Source organism: Sitophilus oryzae, unplaced genomic scaffold (genome assembly GCF_002938485.1).
Source record: "Sitophilus oryzae breed Bouriz unplaced genomic scaffold, Soryzae_2.0 scaffold_551_pilon_pilon, whole genome shotgun sequence".
NCBI classification, from domain to species: Eukaryota; Metazoa; Arthropoda; class Insecta; order Coleoptera; family Curculionidae; genus Sitophilus; species Sitophilus oryzae.
Genome location: NW_022147142.1, coordinates 2,648,192 through 2,667,455, shown reverse-complemented (window position 1 = coordinate 2,667,455; position 19,264 = coordinate 2,648,192). Strand labels below are relative to the sequence as shown.

Genomic DNA, 19,264 nt, shown 5'->3' with positions numbered 1-19,264 from the left:
AAAAAAACATAATTTTGGGTCATATTTCAAGAATAACAGCTCCCACCAAAAAACTATATAGTTACGCCACTAAATTCTACGTGAAAAACTCAGGGACTCATGTGACTATCTTGACAACCAACATACAAGGGGAGTCGAAACAATAATTTCAAATTCGCCCTGTATTCATCATGAACTGAGATATCTGGCTAGGACAAATGTGGGTGTAACATCTTAATTATTGAAGAAAGCAGTAGCTTAGAAAGAAGTAGCATAGTAATGTGTAACCGCAACTTTGTATCTTCACTCATGAACGAGGAACCCTATAAAACACACGAAAATATAACAAACACGATATCAAAAGTTAAGATTACCGAATATATTGTAGATACTCTTTATTCTTTGTCAGAGTTCACAAACTTACCTAACTAAAATATACTATGCAAGACTTGGCTTATCTTAAAATATTATTAATATTAGTTGCTTTTATTTAACAGTAAAATAGTTGATCTAACCAACCTTTCAACTACTTTTGCACCCTGTAACATTTCTTTTCACATTAACAATAACTTTCTATCTGAAAACATCAGTATTATTTATACGATAAATCTAGAATTTAAGTTTTTTAGAAGCTAAAAATAAGACATTTTTTTAAATATTTCTTAAAATATTATCTATCACTATCAAATAACTTTTGATTACACTATAACCCATTTCAAAGTTTATTTTTTATTTGATTATAAATTGGAATCTATCAGTAAAACAATACAGTATAAATGTAACTCTCTTCATTTTTTTTGTAGAAAAAATATTTTAAAATTTTAGAGAAAGAAATTTTAAGACTGCAAAAACCTTATAGAAAATTAATTTTAGAAAGGATAATTTTAAATAATAAGTGATTAAATTTGTAAGTCTCTTAATTTTTATGTTTTTTATTATTATTATTAAATATTATATAGAGAAGATATGAGGCTAGATATATAATAAAACCAGCTTTTTATGGTGGGGACAATATAATAAGTTAATTGTTATTAGATATTGTATTATAATAAACTTGTAGTTATTTAAAACAACGCCCTTTTAAGAAATTTGCCCCAATATAAAAAACAAAACAGATATTTTAAGAATTTAGATTGGAAAAAATATATTTCCATATAACTTATAACTTTTTGTGTTTAGTGACTTGTTATTGTAAATAATATTATATCAGAAAGTGTATAAATTTTATATTTACTTTAATAAAGTTGATTTAAATTTAAAACTTGTTTTTTTAGTTATGCAGTAAAGTAAAAAATAGATACTTTATTCCAAAACAACCGTTAGCACAGAAAATATAGCTAACGCTAGTTATATGTATAAATAAGTGTTATTTCATTGTAATTAAATACTGAATGCCTATTTTACATTATGTCACATATAAAAGCGAACTGCACGGTTCAAAGCAGACTTTTCACTCTCTGTACTTTGTCGAGAACGTTTGTAACAATAAAATCGTTTTTTAAAAAACAACTCTGTTAATTCAGACCTCAAAACTGGCGCAGTCGGTAGGATTTCGTGTATTCCCTTTCGAGTGTCACATGCAGTGGTAAATCGGGAAGTGCGGTTTCAACCCTTAAACGCGAAATTCGACAAAAAAAACTTTGTGAAGTGAAGACAGGATAGTGCAATCGATCCGGATTAGCTGTCTAAACCTGAACGAGCAAAGAAAGTTGTCGCAAACCACCCCGACGAAGACAGCAGAGAGCGGAGTCCAGGAAAAGGACAGGAAAGACTTCAAAAAGAAGTAAGTGCCTTCCTTTTTGCCCCTTTTGGTATACCTCTGTTTAAGGAAATCAGTAGGGATAGTTATAGGAGCAGTCTATCGAAGACATTAGATTAAGAAAAACAAAAACCAAAAAGTAAAAAATTCTTAGAAGTAAAGTAACAAAGAAAAAGTTACCTAGTATTACATTTTTATTAAGTAAAAATAATAAAAAATAAATATAAAAATAAAATAAAATTTACGCTCATAGATCGTAAATGAAAAACTAGCACGTTAATGAGTGTAGACGAGTTAGCGGACAGACTATCAAATTTAACAGTAAAACTTAATACAGAAATAAATAAAATGAATGCGAGAACAAGTGCTTCAGAAAATGAAAATATGCGAACTGTAAATTGGAATATTTTTAAGTCAAAAGTACAAAATATTAAGCCCTTTGACGGAAACAGTAATACATTAAATACTTTTATATTTAAATGCGAATCACTTTTACTAAAATATGCGACCGTACCAGACGAGGATTTTAAACAGCATGTTTTTGAGTGTGTACAGTCTAAATTAGTAGGAAAAGCCGAGATAATGGTGGGAAACAGATTAGAATTAGATAATTGGTCGAAATTAAAAGCCGCTTTAATACAATGTTTCTCAGATAGACGTGATTTAGATTGCCTAATCCAAGAATTGACGAGAACGCGACCGTTTAAAAACGAACATCTCTTAAGTTTTGGCAGCAGATTACAACTCTTAAAAAGTAACGTAATTCAAAGAATCAGTAACGATACGTGCCTAGCGCCTCTAGAGAAAACGTGTCAGATAAGCCACTATGATAAGACCGCGTTAAATACATTTATTGCAGGTTGCAGCGGAACTTTAAGAAACAATCTTTACATTAAAAAACCGACATCCTTAGAAGATGCAATGGCGTGCGTAAATGAATTTGAAAATTTTGAAATGCTCTATGGCAGTTCTAACGAACAAAACAAGGTGTACAAAACACAAAATTTCCATCAAAAGCCAGCACAACAAAATTTCCAAAATCAAAATAATTTTTCTAACACAACAAATTTTCCACACAACAATTCTAACTATCAAAATAATAATAGACAACAATTTAATAATCAAAATCAATTTAATCACCCAAATCAATACAATCAATTCAATCAAAATGTACCTAATACAAATTTTAACCAAAAACAACCTTGGCCTTGTCAACCAATTAATATTACTCCAAGAGAAATGCCTCCAAGACGATATCCAACAAATAGAGAAGTCTTTGGACCACCTATAAATGTCTTTAAGCCAAAGCCCATTCCACCACACCAACAATCAAAACCAGAGCCTATGTCTACAACTTCAGCAAACCCATCTTTTGCTTCGAAGAAAAGGGATAGTCAAATCCAATCATATCAGAATAGACAGTATCCAATACCTTTCCAAGCAACTGGACCACCAGATTTCACCTTCCAAGAATTATTTACTAATGATTACAACGAAGATATGAATAATTATGCGTACCAAGACACAACAAATACGCATCCCTATGAACAAAACTATAATTATACCGATTATAACAATTATGACGAATACGAAAACCAATATTCTGAAGAATACCCTGTTCATAGTTTGGAAGAAGAATTTCAACAGGAACCCGAATACGAGAAAGTTGTTGAGGAACAAAAATCCTGCACAAGAGGAAATTTTCGGAAACCCAGCCAGAAAGAAGGAAAAACATGATAGAAATAAACATCTGTTCAAGTAACGCTCTTCCGTATGTAGAAATAAAACATCCTAAGTTAAAATTATTAATCGATACCGGAAGCTCGCGCTCTATTTTAAAACCATCTATTGTAGAAAACTTTTTCCCGAACTGTATCTATCAAACAACCAATATAATCAAAACAGCTATTGGTCAAAAATCAACAAAATATCAAGCTGACCTCTCATTCCCGGAATTTGGAAGTATCATAAAATTAAATTTATTTTATTTGATTTCCACGATTATTTCGATGGAGTTATAGGTTTAAAAGACTTAATAAATATGAACTTAAATATCGATTTAACTAATAAAAGATTAATAAACAATTTTGTCGAAATACCGTTCAAATATCGCCAACCGGAAGAAATAAATTTTTCTTTTTCTATAAACCCTCACGAAAAACTAATAAAAAAAGTTCCAGTTAATATTTTTCAAGGAGAAATTATAACTCGACCAAAAGAAGAGTTCGATTACAATATCAAATACAAAAAAGGCAAACAAAATCAAGCAGCCGATGCGTTATCAAGAATACCAATAAATAATCAAGAGTTAAACGCCTTAGAGACAGAATCAATCGATAATAACCCAGGAGATATTGACGAAGTAATCGAAGAATTAATAAAAAATAGAGAAAGTTTACCTGATATAGAAGAAAAAGAATTAGAAGAAATATTAGGAATAAAACCTAAACCAAAAATAATTATCCACTCAGATATACAAATAAGACCACCAAATCCTATAAAGAAAAAAGAATCAACTGATCTAGAAACACGTCATACCTCTCTAGAAGAACCAATAATAGGTCTCCCTATTTCAGAACGTTCATTAAACACTTATAAAAATCAAGTAATATTCACCTACGGAGAGATCGATAATATAAAATGTAGACACGAACAAATATTCAAAAATACTCGAATATATGTAACTATATCACAACGCCGATCAACAGAAAACTTTGTAAAATTTCTCAAAGAATTTATTGACCCCAAACAAACCTATGCTATGTATTTTAAAGATCAATTAATAGCTAGAAATTTTATTATTACTTTACAAAAATTATTTAAAAATACTGCATTTAATTTTATTCAGTGTAGTAAATTTCTAAACGATATCGAAACATTAAACGAGCAAAAGAAAAACTTGAAATGTCCACACGACAAAAACTTGTCATCGCGGTATCAATGAAATGAAAAACGCTTTAACATCAAAATTTTACTGGCCAAAAATGAGCGAAGATATTGAAAACTACGTAAACAATTGTGAGACTTGTCAGAAAAATAAGTACGATCGAAGTCCACCCATCGTAAAATTTAATTTAACACCTACAACATCGAAACCTTTCGAACAAATCCATATTGATACATTTAAAATATCAAATGAGAGCTTTTTAACAATTATAGATGCTTTTTCTAGATATGGACAAGCATATCATTTAAACGCTTTAACAGGTCCTACGATAATCGAAAATCTATACACTTTTATAACCCATCACGGTTTACCTTTGAAAATAACAACCGATTGTGGAACCGAGTTCAAAAACAAGGAAGTAGAAGATTTTTGTAAACTCTATAAAATTGAGATACACTATACAACACCGAAAAATAGTACATCAAACTCACCTGTAGAGAGATTTCACTCATCTCTAATCGAACATTATAGATGTCTAAAAAGTGATCATCCAAATCTTAGTCCCAGTCAATTAATAAAACGATCTATATTAGGATATAATAATTCAATTCATAGCGTAACAAAACATACACCTTTTGAAATAATTAAAGGGCATATAAATAACACTGACCCATTCGATTTAAATGACGAAATAATAGTATAAATTATATACAAAAACATAAAGAACAAGCTGAAGATCTTTATAGAAATATTCAAAGTATAAACGCAAGAACTAAGGAATTAATTATAACAAAACGAAATGAGAAAAGACAAGATCCACCTGAATTCCTTAAATCAGATGTAGTTTATATAAAAACGAAAGCTAGAGGAAAAGATCAACCTAAATTTAAAAAGGCAACGATCGAAAAAGAAGATCAAATTAAATTAATAACAAATAAAGGAACATATCATAAAAGCCTAGCTAGAAAACCTAAGGTAAAGAAAAAATCAAATTTTCAGGAAAACAACGATGAAGAAGATCCAGATCCTGCTGATATTCCTGGTACTTCACGCGAAGACAATTCTGTCACAGGACATCGAACTTAAAACTATAAAAAACCCTATTTTGCCTATGCAACTAGGAACCTCTAAGTTAGTTTATTCTAAGCACACATTTTTACATTATATAGATATAAACCCTATTATTAATCAATTAATTAATATAGAACAATGCTTTTCGCTTATTAAAAATCATGTAAATAAAGAAAACGTTACTAACCATATGTCATATTATGGATTATCAGAAAGTACTTTATTAAGAACGCAATTCTTGATCGATTCAACACAAAATAAATTAAAGAATCTTTATCCGCACATTAGGACAAAGCGTGGATTAGTAAATATTGTAGGAAAAACCTCTAAATGGCTTTTCGGTACACTAGATTCTGAAGACGGACAAAAATATCAAAATGCTATAAATAAGCTAGAACAAAATCAAAAAGGCTTAATAAACGAAGCTAATTTACAAATTTCCTTATCGAAAAACTTAATAAATAATTATAATAAAACAATTGTTTCTCTAACTACAAATCAGCAAAAATTAGAAAAAAGTCTGAAACTATTCCAACAAACAGTTGATAAAACTATATCAAATCTAAATGCATACTTGAATTTTCAAGGCATTGTTTCGCAACTTAATCTAGACTGCCAGAGTCTGATTACTTTTCTCGATAATCTCGAAGACGCGATTATGTTTGCAAAGTTGAACGCCTTACATAACGTTATCATATCAAGCTACGAGTTAAATGAACTATTAAATTACTTAAGAAAAATTTATAAAAATAACGAAGTTCCAAATTTTAAAAATATATTAACCTATTATCAGTTATTGGGTACACAGGTAACATTTTCTGAAAATAAATTAATTTTCGCTATACACGTTCCTATAATTAGATCTAAGGAATACACCTTTTACCACCTATACCCAATTATCCTAAATCAAAATATTTTCATTCCCAAATACCCATTCCTGGCACAAGAAGACCAGTCATACCAATTTGAGGAAGAAGCATGTCCATTCCTGGAAGAAAAATACTTCTGTCAAGAAAACTTCCATGCACGAGACGAATGCACTATCCAACTACTGTCCGGAAACTTCAACTGTTCAACGATCCACATCGACATAAAAGAATCCGTCATTGAACAAATCACACAAAAAGAAGTTCTACTCTTGCCAGCCAAAGAAGAACGAATATATGCACAATGCAGAATCAATCAATACATCAATGTTAAGAAACCAACTTTAATAAATATTCCATCCGAATGCCAAGTGACCATCGATTCAAGAACATATAGAAACGATGTTCAACTAAGAGAAGGAAAACCTTTAATCCTGCCTGAGGTACAACTAGAAAATCTTGAAAAACCAAAGTCCAAATTCGAATATATTGCTCCGAAGCTATCGAAAATCAACTTCGACGATATATACGAGATAAAAGAAAAATTCAATGAACTATCACCGATCAAAGAAGACGAAGAAAGAACCTATCAACCAGTCATCTTCGATATTGCGATTATTTTCATTTGTCTAATAATTGCAATATACCTAGTGTTCAGAAAATACCCACAACTCAAGAAGTACTTTCCATGTTTAAAGAAGAAAGAAGAACAGCATGTTCCAGTCCCACAGAAGAGGACCCCCGAAAATAACTCCGTTATTTTCTTGTCTTAACAGGGGAGGAGTTATATGTATAAATAAGTGTTATTTCATTGTAATTAAATACTGAATGCCTATTTTACATTATGTCACATATAAAAGCGAACTGCACGGTTCAAAGCAGACTTTTCACTCTCTGTACTTTGTCGAGAACGTTTGTAACAATAAAATCGTTTTTTAAAAAACAACTCTGTTAATTCAGACCTCAAAACTCGCTATATTTTGCGTAGTCCATAGTATGTTGCGTAGTCTATATACAGTGTGTCAATTTTAAAACTTCCCACCTTTAATATCTTTCTTTGCAGTTAAAAATATGAAAAACTGGAAAGACACCTCAATTTTATTTGTAAGGGGGACGCTTTAAATGAATATTTTTAGCCTTTTTCTTTCAATCCCCTAGGAGGGGTAGATGTCACCTTTACTATCTTAAATGGGAATGGGGGTCAAGTGGCACATAGTTTTAAAGGGCGTTTAATTCTCTTTTTAGTGGTATCCTACTTTATTGCTTTTTATCCAGAGGTTTCCGAATAATCGCGTTTTAAAGTTTTAGAGTTTATAGTTTTTAAAGAAGAAAAAGGCCAAAAATATTAATTTAAAGTGTCCCCCTTACTAATTAAATTGACGTGTTTTTCCGATTCATTCATATTTTTAACTGCAAGAAAATTAAGAGTGGGAAGTTTTAAAATTGACACACTGTATATTCTGTGCCGTTAGGAACTGAGAAATCATACATAATGTTTAAAACAATAGAAAAATCACTCAAAATACAGATAAATTACAAACTGTTTTATTAAATATAAACTATGTTATAAATAATTATTTTAATTTTATCAAAAAATATTAGCAATGATCTGAATATCTTTATGATAAATTGTAATAAATAGCAAATAATTTATAATATGTTTTTTTTAATAATTTTATAACTGGTCAACTTTGGGCCAACCATGGGTCAACTGAACTACAACCAAATAAGCCAGGCAACCAAGCATACACACGAAACATCTACTGGCGTCTTGAGCGCGAATCAATTTATTTAAATTAAACTACCAAAATATCACCTTTATTTCACTTCATAATCTCTTTAATAAAATTACGAACATAATATAAATGAATTTATGTAATGAATAGAACATTGCTCTAATTTATACTGGAACAATCCTGGATACAATCCTACCCTAAAAGCTGAAAATTATCGATTTTCCGCATCGCAGTCGCGCGTCAACTTGCGCAAGGTTATGTTTTTCCGAATATTGAAATATTAATAGATATTTTAATATCAAACCGGCTGTGTTTATTTGTATAATACATATCCCGACTACTCGTACCATATTTTGTTTATATTACCGCTTAAGTTAAGATCGCGAAATTTATTTGCAATGGGTGGAAAAACCAGTTTAAAAGCAACCTTGGGGGTGACATTTCTTACCCTTCTCGTATCCGTAACCACTGTTTTAGTTTTGTACCATGTTTTAACCCATAGAGGTGAGCGAATCAGTGTAGGATGGTTTCTGGAGAGCACATCCCCCCATATGTGGGCTGCCCTAGGGGTAGGTCTCTCGGTGTCTTTAAGCGTAGTTGGGGCAGCTGCAGGAATACATACAGTGGGCGTTAGTATTATTGGTGGAGGTAAGAAATAGGGACTAGTAATTATAAAGTTTTATGTTGAGTGTGCTTTGTAGGCAATGACAAAAAAACAAATGTTAGGGGAAATTAAATTAAATTTTTTTAACTGTCAGAATCTAAGCTCACTTAATCACAAAACTTTTTAATCATGCAGTACTTTTTTGAGTCTAATTCTAAATCTATCCAAAGGTGTAAAAGCTCCTCGAATCAAAACTAAGAATCTCATATCAGTCATATTTTGCGAAGCTGTGGCAATTTATGGTCTTATTACTGCAATAGTCCTGTCAGGATATTTGGATGATTTCACTTGGTCTCTGATGGGAAAAAATGCGGAATTGAAATCTAAAAACTGGATGGCTGGATATTTGATGTTTGGTGCTGGAGTATCTGTAGGTAAGGTCACAATATAAATAATATACAGGGGTAAAATAAGTTAACAGTTGTTCTTAGAGTCTCTTTAAGCAACTCAGAAAGTTTGAGGTATTTAAGCACATTTTAATAAACAACAGCTTCGTGAGTGCTTTTTTTCGCTTTTTTGGAATTTCCGGAAAATGTTGTAAACAAAAGAAAATTGCATAATAACTTTATAAGACAAACAATGAGGAGTTGGAAATCGATGATAAAAGTTCAAAATTACCTGCAATATCTTGCAACTTTTTCAGAGTATATTGTTCTTGTCCATTTTCCCAGATATAATGAACTACCTTCACCATTTGGTCTGAAATATCAGCATCCAAGGGACGTCCTACATCCCTTGATGGGGAACATAACTTATAAAATTGTGTATGACAATGGTTGTGATATCTGGCACCCGCACAAAAAAAAATCTTGACAAATAAGCTCTTATTAGTGAAAATATAAATAAGTTTGTAAAAATCTGAAAATTTTTATGCTAAGGAATGTTTGCCCGGTTTTTTATTATCATAAAATATGACAAAATTCAAACAAGTTCCAAAATGTGATAGCTGTTCAGTTGATTCTACCTTTTAAGTGAACTGTGAATCATCAAAAAATATTTAATTTTAGCCGAGTTATTAAACAATTTGTCCTATCAAACAATGATACGCTTATGAAATATATCTCTGGAGCGTTAACACTTTGGAGAAAAAACTCAGGGAACAGGGAACTCGAACTTGAAACTCGAAAACTCCTAATTCTACGTAAAGAGTGACATGGACCATTTTTGTAGGTAATTACCCAAGCTTCATTTTGTATTCCAAGAAAAATTTTGTAAATTGCATATTTTGGCAGATATTTTGTTTGAGACCATTTTTTCGGCCAAAGCTGGCCGAGCACGGTGTTACAATTTTCCCCCTAAAACTACTCCTCAAAAGGTACACAATCAACCCTGAAAAGTCCCGGTCGGCGAATTAAGCCGTGGTTTCAACCTTCATTTACTGGACTACTTGACTAAAAACAAAAAAAAAATAAAAAAATAAACTTGCTAAATGTGCTAACACAACTGTTACAAAGTTACATTATTATCATAAAGTATTATAGTTTAATTTTGATATAATTTATATTTTCCAGGGCTGGTTAATCTATTCTGTGGCATCTGCGTTGGTATCGTTGGTAGTGGGGCCGCCTTGGCTGACGCCGCTAATCCATCTCTATTTGTCAAAATTTTGATCATAGAAATTTTCGCCAGTGCCATTGGCCTGTTTGGCTTAATTGTTGGTGTATACTTAGTGTCCAAAGTTCAAATGGGTGACAAAGTTCATTAAATTATAGAATAATTATATACTTAATATCTCCATCAATGCATTTTAGATACAGACCAGTATATCTATCATAGAGCAATTTTATTTAAAATTCAAAAAATAGCTTTTAAAAAATACCTATTGAAATTTCAAAATCTAATATGTCCCTGCATTCCAAACAAAATAGACAGTTAAACTATATATTCACCTATTTTAAACTTTTTTGAATATAACTAATTTTGAATAAAAAATATTTTAAAGATTTTATTTATTTTTTTAAAGAGAACTGTCATCATTGTGATTTAAAATTGTTATAATTATTTAAAAAAATCATTACCTTAAAATATCTCTAATATTTTTCTTGTAATGATTAAAAAGCAAAAAATAAATATACAAAAAATAATGTGTGTAAATATTCTAGTCACTTAAACATAATTTTAAAAATTAAATGCACCTTTTAGTATACAGGGTAACAATTTGAAAACGAACAGTATTTAATATTCTCTTATACTCTACCGATGATAGTATGAAAATTTGCCGAAATACGTCAATTTACATATATCAAGGGGGACAATTATTGAGGCATTTGTTGTCGTGTTACTTTCAACCCTTTGAAATCCAGGGCACCTACTCCTAAAATTTTAAATGGCAACCCCTATTTCTTTTACCATTTTTGTGTTCCTTATAAAATTCTCAAAAAATAATGCCAGTTCATGTAGAATTCTATAAGAAACCCCCTTGATATGTAAATTGACGTGTTTCGCCAAAATTTCATACTATCATCGGTAGAGGCAATATTAAATACTGTTCGTTTTCAAATTGTCACCCTGTATAGGTCTACATACATACCAAACAATAATATTGTGCATGTACATATAATGTAGCATTTAGTTGACATACATATGTAAAAGTTATATTTAACAAAGTTAAGGTAAAGTATGAATTATTTTATAATCATATTGTTTTTAGCGTAAATCTCTTAATTTTTTATAATTTTATTTAATTAACGTTAATAGTATTTATTTGTTTTATATTTATTATACATATTTGTTATTATAAGTACATAATGATTAGTGTCTTGCTATTTTCTTTTACATCCTTATTGTTTATCATTATGGTATAAATATTTATATGATAAATTAAATGTCCAATATTGTCACTTTATTTTTACTTTTTCTTGTCATTTTTATGTTTACTTAAAAAATCGTTATGTACTATTTCTGAAGACTGAAGAGTGGTAAGTTTTGAAATTTAACCAAAGAGTAGAGAATATTTCCTCTAGTCTTTTATTTAACTATATGTAATTAAATGTACTCTGTCCAATTAGCAAAAGATACATGATAGTGCAGTTGTTGTCGTCTGTCATTTTAATGCACGAGAAAATTGCATTTTCTGATTTTTTTTACGCTGATGCAAGATTGTAAATAAAAAAAAATGTTATACTTTCATGACAGAAAAAATCAGTCCGTGTATCAAAATAGTATTTATTAACTATAATTCACGAACTAGAACACCATTTACAAGTAAAATAAGTAAAAAAGTAGACTCCTCTAAGCTATATAATAAATAACTAAAGTTTCTAATTATTATTGAAATAATACTATTAAACAAAATTATAACAGAAAAAATTTGGAAGAACTAAATGTATTTTACATTTTAACGTTAAAATAACAAGATTTAAAGCTTTTAATTTAAGGTTCTAAGCTATATAATAAAGAACTAAAGTTTCTAATTATTATTGAAATAATACTAATAAACAAAATTATAACAGAAAAAATTTGGAAGAACTAAATGTATTTTACATTTTAACGTTAAAATAACAAGATTTAAAGCTTTTAATTTAAGGTTCTAAGCTATATAATAAAGAACTAAAGTTTCTAATTATTATTGAAATAATACTATTAAACAAAATTATAACAGAAAAAATTGAAAGAATTAAATTTAAAGAAAAATTAATTTTACATTTTAACATTAACATAACAAGATTTAAATTTTTTAAATTAAGGCTTTAAGCTCATCATAGAATACTAGAACTAAGGCTGCACCTATACCCCTAAAGACATTGGACAATGCACCTTTAAAGAATGCCAACGGACCTAATAAAGTAATGATTTACAATTAACATAATTCTACTATAAATAAGTGAAACTTTTACCTTCTTCTCTTGCTATTGTCACCCAGCAATGCATCGTACTTTTATACTTAATTTCGCCCCCTTTGAGACCTGATTGCATCATCATACGACGTCTGACGGTGTCTAATGGGTAAGATAGAATCCCAGAACATATAGTTACGGTCTAAAAATTAATAAAATAATCTTTAGTAATGACATCAAGAGGGAAGGCACAATATAATTATATTACCTGAGCAATGAGGAAAGAAATAATTACAGGAGTATTCTTTGGATCTTTTAACATTCCCTTGGCAGTATCAAAGCAACCAAAATAAGCAGCCCGATATATTATAATTCCTTGTACAGAGACATTAAACCCTCTATATAGCCCCATTAAACCATCACTCTTAAATGTTTTTACTATGCAGTCGATCATCCCTGTGTACTGCCTTGTTTTTAAATTTTTACCCACATCAGCCCCAAGTCTTTAAAAAAAATATTTGAATTACTTATGAAACACATCAGATTCTACATATTATCTCTTACCGCGTCCTGGCATAATCCAATGGATATACAAAGCACAAACTTGTAGCTCCAGCTGCTCCACCAGAAGCAAGATTTGCCCCAAAGTATCTCCAAAATTGTGTTTTCTTGTCTATTCCTTCCATGAAAATTTTCTTATAGACATCTTTAAATGCAAAATTCAACGCCTGTGTAGGAAAATACCGAATAACATTCGCCAAATTCCCCCGCCAATAGCTTAAAAAACCTTGCTCTCTAGGAATTCGAATAAAGCAATCAATCATTCCTAAAACCAAGGTAAATAATTTCGTAAAATAGGAATAATGTTGAAAACATGTTAAGAGTGGCTTTTCATACATACCTTTGTATCTTTCTTCTGCGGTAATCTGCGTGGAAACTTCTTGAACTTGTAATAATAATTTTACTCTTTCGATAGGCGCTACCGCCGTTTTTGCCACTGCAGCGGAAATGCCACCCGCTAAAAAATCTTTTATGAAACTCTTCGCATCAGTCGGCATTGTCAAAACGTAAATTTCACAAGAAAAGATTTAGTTTTGCTAAGTGGTTTTAATAAGATTTTAACTGCCAATGATCGTTTTCTTTTCAACTGACAGAGAAAAACCGAAAGAGCAAAAACCGGAAAAGTCAAAAATTGGCGCTTCTAATCTAACCATCTAATAATTTTGTCCAATAGAGGCTCTTCTTTAAGTCCAACAACCAACCAATAATCGAGACGGTTTTTCTTATGACTTTTTTGAAATTTCTAGGCGCTAAATTTAAATAAAATTTCTGGGAGTCATATCACTATTTCCATTAGATAATGCTGGAAGAATTGATTATAAAAGTAATAAACTGTCAAGCTGCTGAAGCTGGAAAATATATTTTAAAATATCTTTCATTAAACATTCAAAAAGTCCGACTATTTAATAATATTGATCAATGACTTTGTATAACTGGTTGCTGAAAAACTGACAATTTCCTGTTTTATATGTTCTGTGGCATAACATTTTAGCCAAATTTAGAACACAGATCAGTGCCTTCTATTAAAAGATCAGCCTACGGGCGAGATTTATGACGTCACGCTACTTAGATATAACGGATTAATAAATATGTTGTAGAATACATGGAAAACATAATTATTCCTCAGATTTTTGGTTTGTATTTTAAAAATGATATATCTTGAAATATGATATAATGAACTAAATAAAATATACATAATATACAGTTAATAACTACAACATATATACCTATTTATAGTAATAAATACTTTGGCAAATAAACTATGAACCATACAAATGCAGCAAATGTTTTACAATGTACAAGTAATGTATAGGTACATAAGATAATGGGTAAAATGTAAATATATTTTAAATTTTGGGGTTTGAAAATCGATCTAATTTCACAAAAAACATTTAATATCTACTAATAGTGATGTATTATTATTTGCATTCACAAAATTTATATGTATATTTTGCAAGTATCAATGTTCGAAAAATTATATTTACAAATAATACAATATTATCTAAAAAAAGGCGTCAGCGATGGTTATGAAATGAAGATCGCTGGCATTTTATATGTTAAATTATTCTAAAATTTTTGATTTTCTTGGGATTTTTAGGTTCGGGAAAAACGCTGATTAAGTTTTCATTTGGGTTTTCATTATTTTATTTGGTTTAAAAAAAACGTTTCGGCTAACTATAGCCTTCACAGTGTTGTGTCATATGAGAAAAATAGTGTCAAATATAATCCAAAAATTACATATACAATATAATTCACACCTCATAATGTTTACTGCAATTAATAAACTAATATAAACTTATCAAAAGATGACCACATATTTTTTAAAATTATTATTCTTAACACTAAAATTATCTACATTGACTATGGGTACGCAGTAAACATTATGTGCTTGGTGTGAATATTTTATATGCAATTTTTGGATTATATTCGACACTATTTTTCATATGACACAACACTGATGGAGGCTATAATGTTAGCCGAACCGTTTTTAAATAAAAATAACGAAAACCAAATGAAAAATCAATCAGCGTTTTTCCCGAACCTAAATTCCAAGAAAATCAAAAATTTAAATATTTAGAATCAAGGTTCAAGAATATCAAATTTTCCAAGATTGTAAAATTCTAGTTAATTATTTTATGTGTACAGTTATTTAGGGAATGTCACGATGTTCATTTCCAAGCCAACTAGACGCCGATTTTTTCGATGATACGGTATAATTCTTACGTAAAATGTAAATAACATTAGACCAATTAAAACAAAGAAATATGAATTTCTTAGTATATTTTTGTAACACCTTTATTCTTAAAACTTAATTTTGTATTGCAAATATACCAATTTTATTGTTATTTTATTCATATTGTATTCAGCCATCACTTAAATATTTTATATTAATTTGGTATTATAAATAATCAACACTATTCAGTAAAAATTACTGAACAAATATATGTTATGCTTTACATACATTATATTATCAAACAAAAACACATTCTTCTTTTAAACTTTATCATTGTCTTTACAAATTTTTTTTTTAATTTTGAACTCAAAATAACAATCTTTTTCATGATCTTTAATACACATATTCTTTATTTTTCCCTAGATCATAATACCTACTTACGTGTTTATCTTACGTGTTTGAATCTATCGAAGCTGAACCAACAACACTTGGAGTGGAGATTCCACAATATGAATAAAATAAACATAATTGTCCAGTTTTCTTTAATACCATCCTGGGAGAATATTATTTTTAAATTTATTAAAGAGATTTTCAATAGAATTGTCTTGATTTATAACTCGTACCCACTTTTCTTGCTCTTCCGGATATTTTAAGCTGCCTAGTATAACTATCCTTTCCACCAAACCAAACACAACAAAGATGAGCCAAAGCACCAAAAACACACTCCACTTAAGCTTTATTGATGAATTGTTAGAGTCTTAAAAAACACACACAAAAATCACGATAAATAAAAAATTTATGGGCACTTTTAGGTTAAAGCACTTAACAAAACGTGTAATATTTCGTGTTTATGAGAAACAGAGTGACCATCATAGCGACCATATATCTGGTAGTACTTTATGTCACTTAAACACCAAAATAATTAGTTTTTTGCACTACAATAACAAATAATACTAAAAATCAACCGACAAAATATGAATACAGAATCTAACCCAATATCTAAGTATGTACAGCTGATGAAGTAAACAAAAGTCCGCCCGTAGGCTGATCTTTTAATAGAAGGCACTGCACAGATTTAGAAACTTTGACTTTTGAGAAAGTAAAGTAAATAAAATCAGATAAAATATAAACAGTGGAATCTTGAGATTTTTGTATATTTTTCAGTTATTCCACTCTTTATTATCATTATATTATTGAAAATCACAGAAAGAGAAGTAGAAATGGCTCAAATGGCTGAACCATTAACCCTTTCTAAGGGTAAGAAAAGATTTTTGTCAAAATTAGTCAATATGTGTGCTTACTTTTTACCTTTTTCAGATATCAAGAGATCGATAGAACTTCTTGAAAAGCTTCAAAAAAGTGGTGAGGTACCTGCTACAAAATTGATTGCCTTGCAGAAAGTATTACAAAGTGACTTCTTAAATGCAGTTCGGGAGGTTTATGAACATGTTTATGAAACAGTTGATATTCAAGGATCACAAGATGTTAGGTATGTATAAATTTATTTAATCTTAATTGAGAATTTTATTTGAATTATTTTTTTAGAGCTTCGGCAACAGCTAAAGCCACTGTAGCAGCATTTGCAGCTAGTGAGGGTCATGCACATCCAAGAGTTGTAGAATTGCCCAAAACTGAGGAAGGCCTTGGCTTTAATGTTATGGGAGGGAAGGAACAAAATTCACCTATTTATATATCACGAATTATACCTGGAGGTGTGGCTGACCGACATGGAGGCCTTAAAAGAGGAGATCAGTTATTAAGCGTCAATGGTGTTGTAAGTTATTTAACATATACTTTTCTTTGAAATTAACTGAACCTTTATTTTAGTCTGTGGAAGGTGAAAATCATGAAAAAGCTGTTGAATTACTGAAACAAGCTCATGGTTCAGTTAAACTTGTTGTTCGCTATACTCCAAAAGTTCTGGAAGAAATGGAATTAAGATTTGATAAGCAAAGGGCCAGAAGGAGACAACAATATAACTAAAATATCTATCAGAATAAAACCAAAACATCTTAGATACAGATGCAGTATTTCAAATATTTACTTCAATTTTTGTTAGTTAATAGAACACAAAAGTTCCAATAATGTATCTTATTTATTATGTAGCATTTAAATTATTGTGTAGCTTCATTTTAACAATAGTAGGAATAGTATATTGTAACTAGGTGCAATAATTATCTCGTTAGTTTTACATTCATTGTCATAGTAGGTTTATGTTTAAATGTTTAACTTACATATATCCATCTGGTAATATTTATCATTAGTTAATAAAATTCCAATTATAACATTTGTATTTATTTTAACACTACAATATATCCATATATTAAGAAAATTAAATTAATAATACACAATGGATGATGTGGTTAAACTTTTTAATAACAAGCTTCACATATTTATTGTGTTGATGTTTATTATACATTTGTTACGATTATTTAAATATGCAGCCTTATTATTAAAGAGCTCAAATTAATGAAGATCTTTAGAAAAGTTATATAGAAGAAAATCTTAAAAGAGTACTCAATTTAACATTGTATGTCTATCATAAATATTTCTTCTTTGTTCTATAACTTGTCTTTTCCATTTGTCTTGTTGGTTACTGACTCGATTTAACACATTCCCTCTAACAGTCATGTTGTGTGACATTGGACCAGCTTGAGAATCCTCCTTATAATATAAATAAATTATAATACCATACAATAGAAGAAAAAAAAACAGCGTCAGAGATGGTGTGGAAATGAAAATTGCTGTCATTTTATATGGGAATTGTCATTTCTAAGCCAACTGGACGCCGTTTTTTCTCATGCGGTATAATAAACCAATTAACACAACTATTAATATACAATAGTGCACAACTCTATTTTATAGAAAAATTATTCTTACATCCTCATTTGTGTGTTCCTGATAATTTCCCCTAACTCTTTTGTTTAACAATGGATCCAATATTATTAAGAATAACATATAAACAACCAAAATCGAAATGATCCATATTACTATTATGACAACATATTGGATTATAGTTGTATTTCGGTTTTCATATTTACATTCACACCTTGGACAAAACTCCTTCATTTCAGTTATATTTAACTGATCAGCCACCCTAGGCAACATTACCACTTCACAATTGCTAAAATACATATTATTTCATTTTCCATTCCCCATATCGTACAATAAAAATACAATACCATTTATTAGGAGGGTCATTGGTAGTATGCATAAGTCTCGAAGTATGTGATTTTTCTGTTTTATTTGTAACCGAGGAAAGGCTGGGGCAAATACACTTACATCGTTTATCATCGAATTGTGCCTAGAAGATATTAAAAGTATGTTTGTTTACAAACTCATGTTTACTAGGTATGATAAGCTGTAAAAATACCTGTGCCCCTTGGAAGATATAAATTGCAAGGAAAAAATATAACAAGTTCCGCATGATTGGTCAATAATAATAATTATGATACTATGATTAAATCACTTGGTTAAATACAACTGTAAAAGTAAAATAAATAACTTTTTTATGTTCATTTCAAAATTCCATCCATAATTGCAGCATAATTGACATTATTGACAAATCAGCTGTTTTTGACACATTCAATAATAGGACAAATTAACTACCCAGACTATTTTTAAAATAATTTATTTAAAGTTAAGTGTTTATTTTTTTAATTTTATACATACTTTTGAGAGTTACTGGTTCTAGTAAATTTTACTTTTTTGAAAATTACGAATTAGAATAAATAAAAAAGGATAATAGGAAATAAAGTAGGTCATAACCTAAACTTAGTAGTTCTATTGTAT

At 29.7% G+C, this 19,264-nt stretch overlaps 4 protein-coding genes across 4 annotated transcripts; 2 read left to right on the top strand and 2 right to left on the bottom strand.

The window, feature by feature from the left end:
* The first annotated feature begins 8,522 nt into the window (after positions 1–8,522).
* On the top strand, positions 8,523–10,929 carry LOC115887079 (V-type proton ATPase 21 kDa proteolipid subunit-like). The gene is made up of 3 exons (XM_030906400.1): positions 8,523–8,946; positions 9,133–9,336; positions 10,474–10,929. The coding sequence occupies exons 1-3, from the start codon at positions 8,697–8,699 to the stop codon at positions 10,665–10,667; spliced, it is 648 nt and encodes a 215-aa protein (XP_030762260.1). The 5' UTR covers positions 8,523–8,696; the 3' UTR covers positions 10,668–10,929.
* Positions 10,930–12,243: 1,314 nt separating this feature from the next.
* On the bottom strand, positions 12,244–13,817 carry LOC115887010 (ADP,ATP carrier protein 1-like). Its single transcript, XM_030906333.1, has 5 exons — positions 13,640–13,817; positions 13,303–13,564; positions 13,007–13,241; positions 12,799–12,940; positions 12,244–12,739 (listed from the first exon to the last, which is right to left on the bottom strand). The coding sequence occupies exons 1-5, from the start codon at positions 13,794–13,796 to the stop codon at positions 12,639–12,641; spliced, it is 897 nt and encodes a 298-aa protein (XP_030762193.1). The 5' UTR covers positions 13,797–13,817; the 3' UTR covers positions 12,244–12,638.
* A 2,726-nt stretch (positions 13,818–16,543) lies between these two features.
* Positions 16,544–17,757, top strand: LOC115887008 (protein lin-7 homolog C). Its single transcript, XM_030906331.1, has 4 exons — positions 16,544–16,729; positions 16,790–16,961; positions 17,018–17,246; positions 17,300–17,757. Exons 1-4 carry the CDS (start codon positions 16,693–16,695, stop codon positions 17,453–17,455), a joined length of 594 nt encoding a protein of 197 aa, XP_030762191.1. The 5' UTR covers positions 16,544–16,692; the 3' UTR covers positions 17,456–17,757.
* LOC115887009 (uncharacterized protein CG1161) lies at positions 17,755–19,044 on the bottom strand. The gene is made up of 4 exons (XM_030906332.1): positions 18,846–19,044; positions 18,655–18,776; positions 18,353–18,596; positions 17,755–18,136 (listed from the first exon to the last, which is right to left on the bottom strand). Exons 1-4 carry the CDS (start codon positions 18,897–18,899, stop codon positions 17,990–17,992), a joined length of 567 nt encoding a protein of 188 aa, XP_030762192.1. The 5' UTR covers positions 18,900–19,044; the 3' UTR covers positions 17,755–17,989.
* Between the last annotated feature and the right edge of the window lie 220 nt (positions 19,045–19,264).

Bases quoted from the DNA above. Each gene is read 5' to 3' on its own strand.
- LOC115887079 (XM_030906400.1), top strand. From the start codon at position 8,697: ATGGGTGGAAAAACCAGTTTAAAAGCAACCTTGGGGGTGACATTTCTT. The intron at 8,947-9,132 runs GTAAGAAATAGG...ATCTATCCAAAG, and splicing joins CGTTAGTATTATTGGTGGAG to GTGTAAAAGCTCCTCGAATC. The intron at 9,337-10,473 runs GTAAGGTCACAA...TATATTTTCCAG, and splicing joins TGGTGCTGGAGTATCTGTAG to GGCTGGTTAATCTATTCTGT.
- LOC115887009 (XM_030906332.1), bottom strand. From the start codon at position 18,899: ATGCGGAACTTGTTATATTTTTTCCTTGCAATTTATATCTTCCAAGGG. The intron at 18,777-18,845 runs GTATTTTTACAG...AATATCTTCTAG, and splicing joins ATATCTTCCAAGGGGCACAG to GCACAATTCGATGATAAACG. The intron at 18,137-18,352 runs GTAAGAATAATT...TTATATTATAAG, and splicing joins AGGAACACACAAATGAGGAT to GAGGATTCTCAAGCTGGTCC.
- LOC115887010 (XM_030906333.1), bottom strand. From the start codon at position 13,796: ATGCCGACTGATGCGAAGAGTTTCATAAAAGATTTTTTAGCGGGTGGC. The intron at 13,242-13,302 runs GTAAGAGATAAT...TTTTTTTTAAAG, and splicing joins TTGGATTATGCCAGGACGCG to ACTTGGGGCTGATGTGGGTA. The intron at 12,740-12,798 runs GTAAAAGTTTCA...TTACTTTATTAG, and splicing joins GACAATAGCAAGAGAAGAAG to GTCCGTTGGCATTCTTTAAA.
- LOC115887008 (XM_030906331.1), top strand. From the start codon at position 16,693: ATGGCTCAAATGGCTGAACCATTAACCCTTTCTAAGG. The intron at 16,730-16,789 runs GTAAGAAAAGAT...TACCTTTTTCAG, and splicing joins ACCATTAACCCTTTCTAAGG to ATATCAAGAGATCGATAGAA. The intron at 17,247-17,299 runs GTAAGTTATTTA...CCTTTATTTTAG, and splicing joins TATTAAGCGTCAATGGTGTT to TCTGTGGAAGGTGAAAATCA.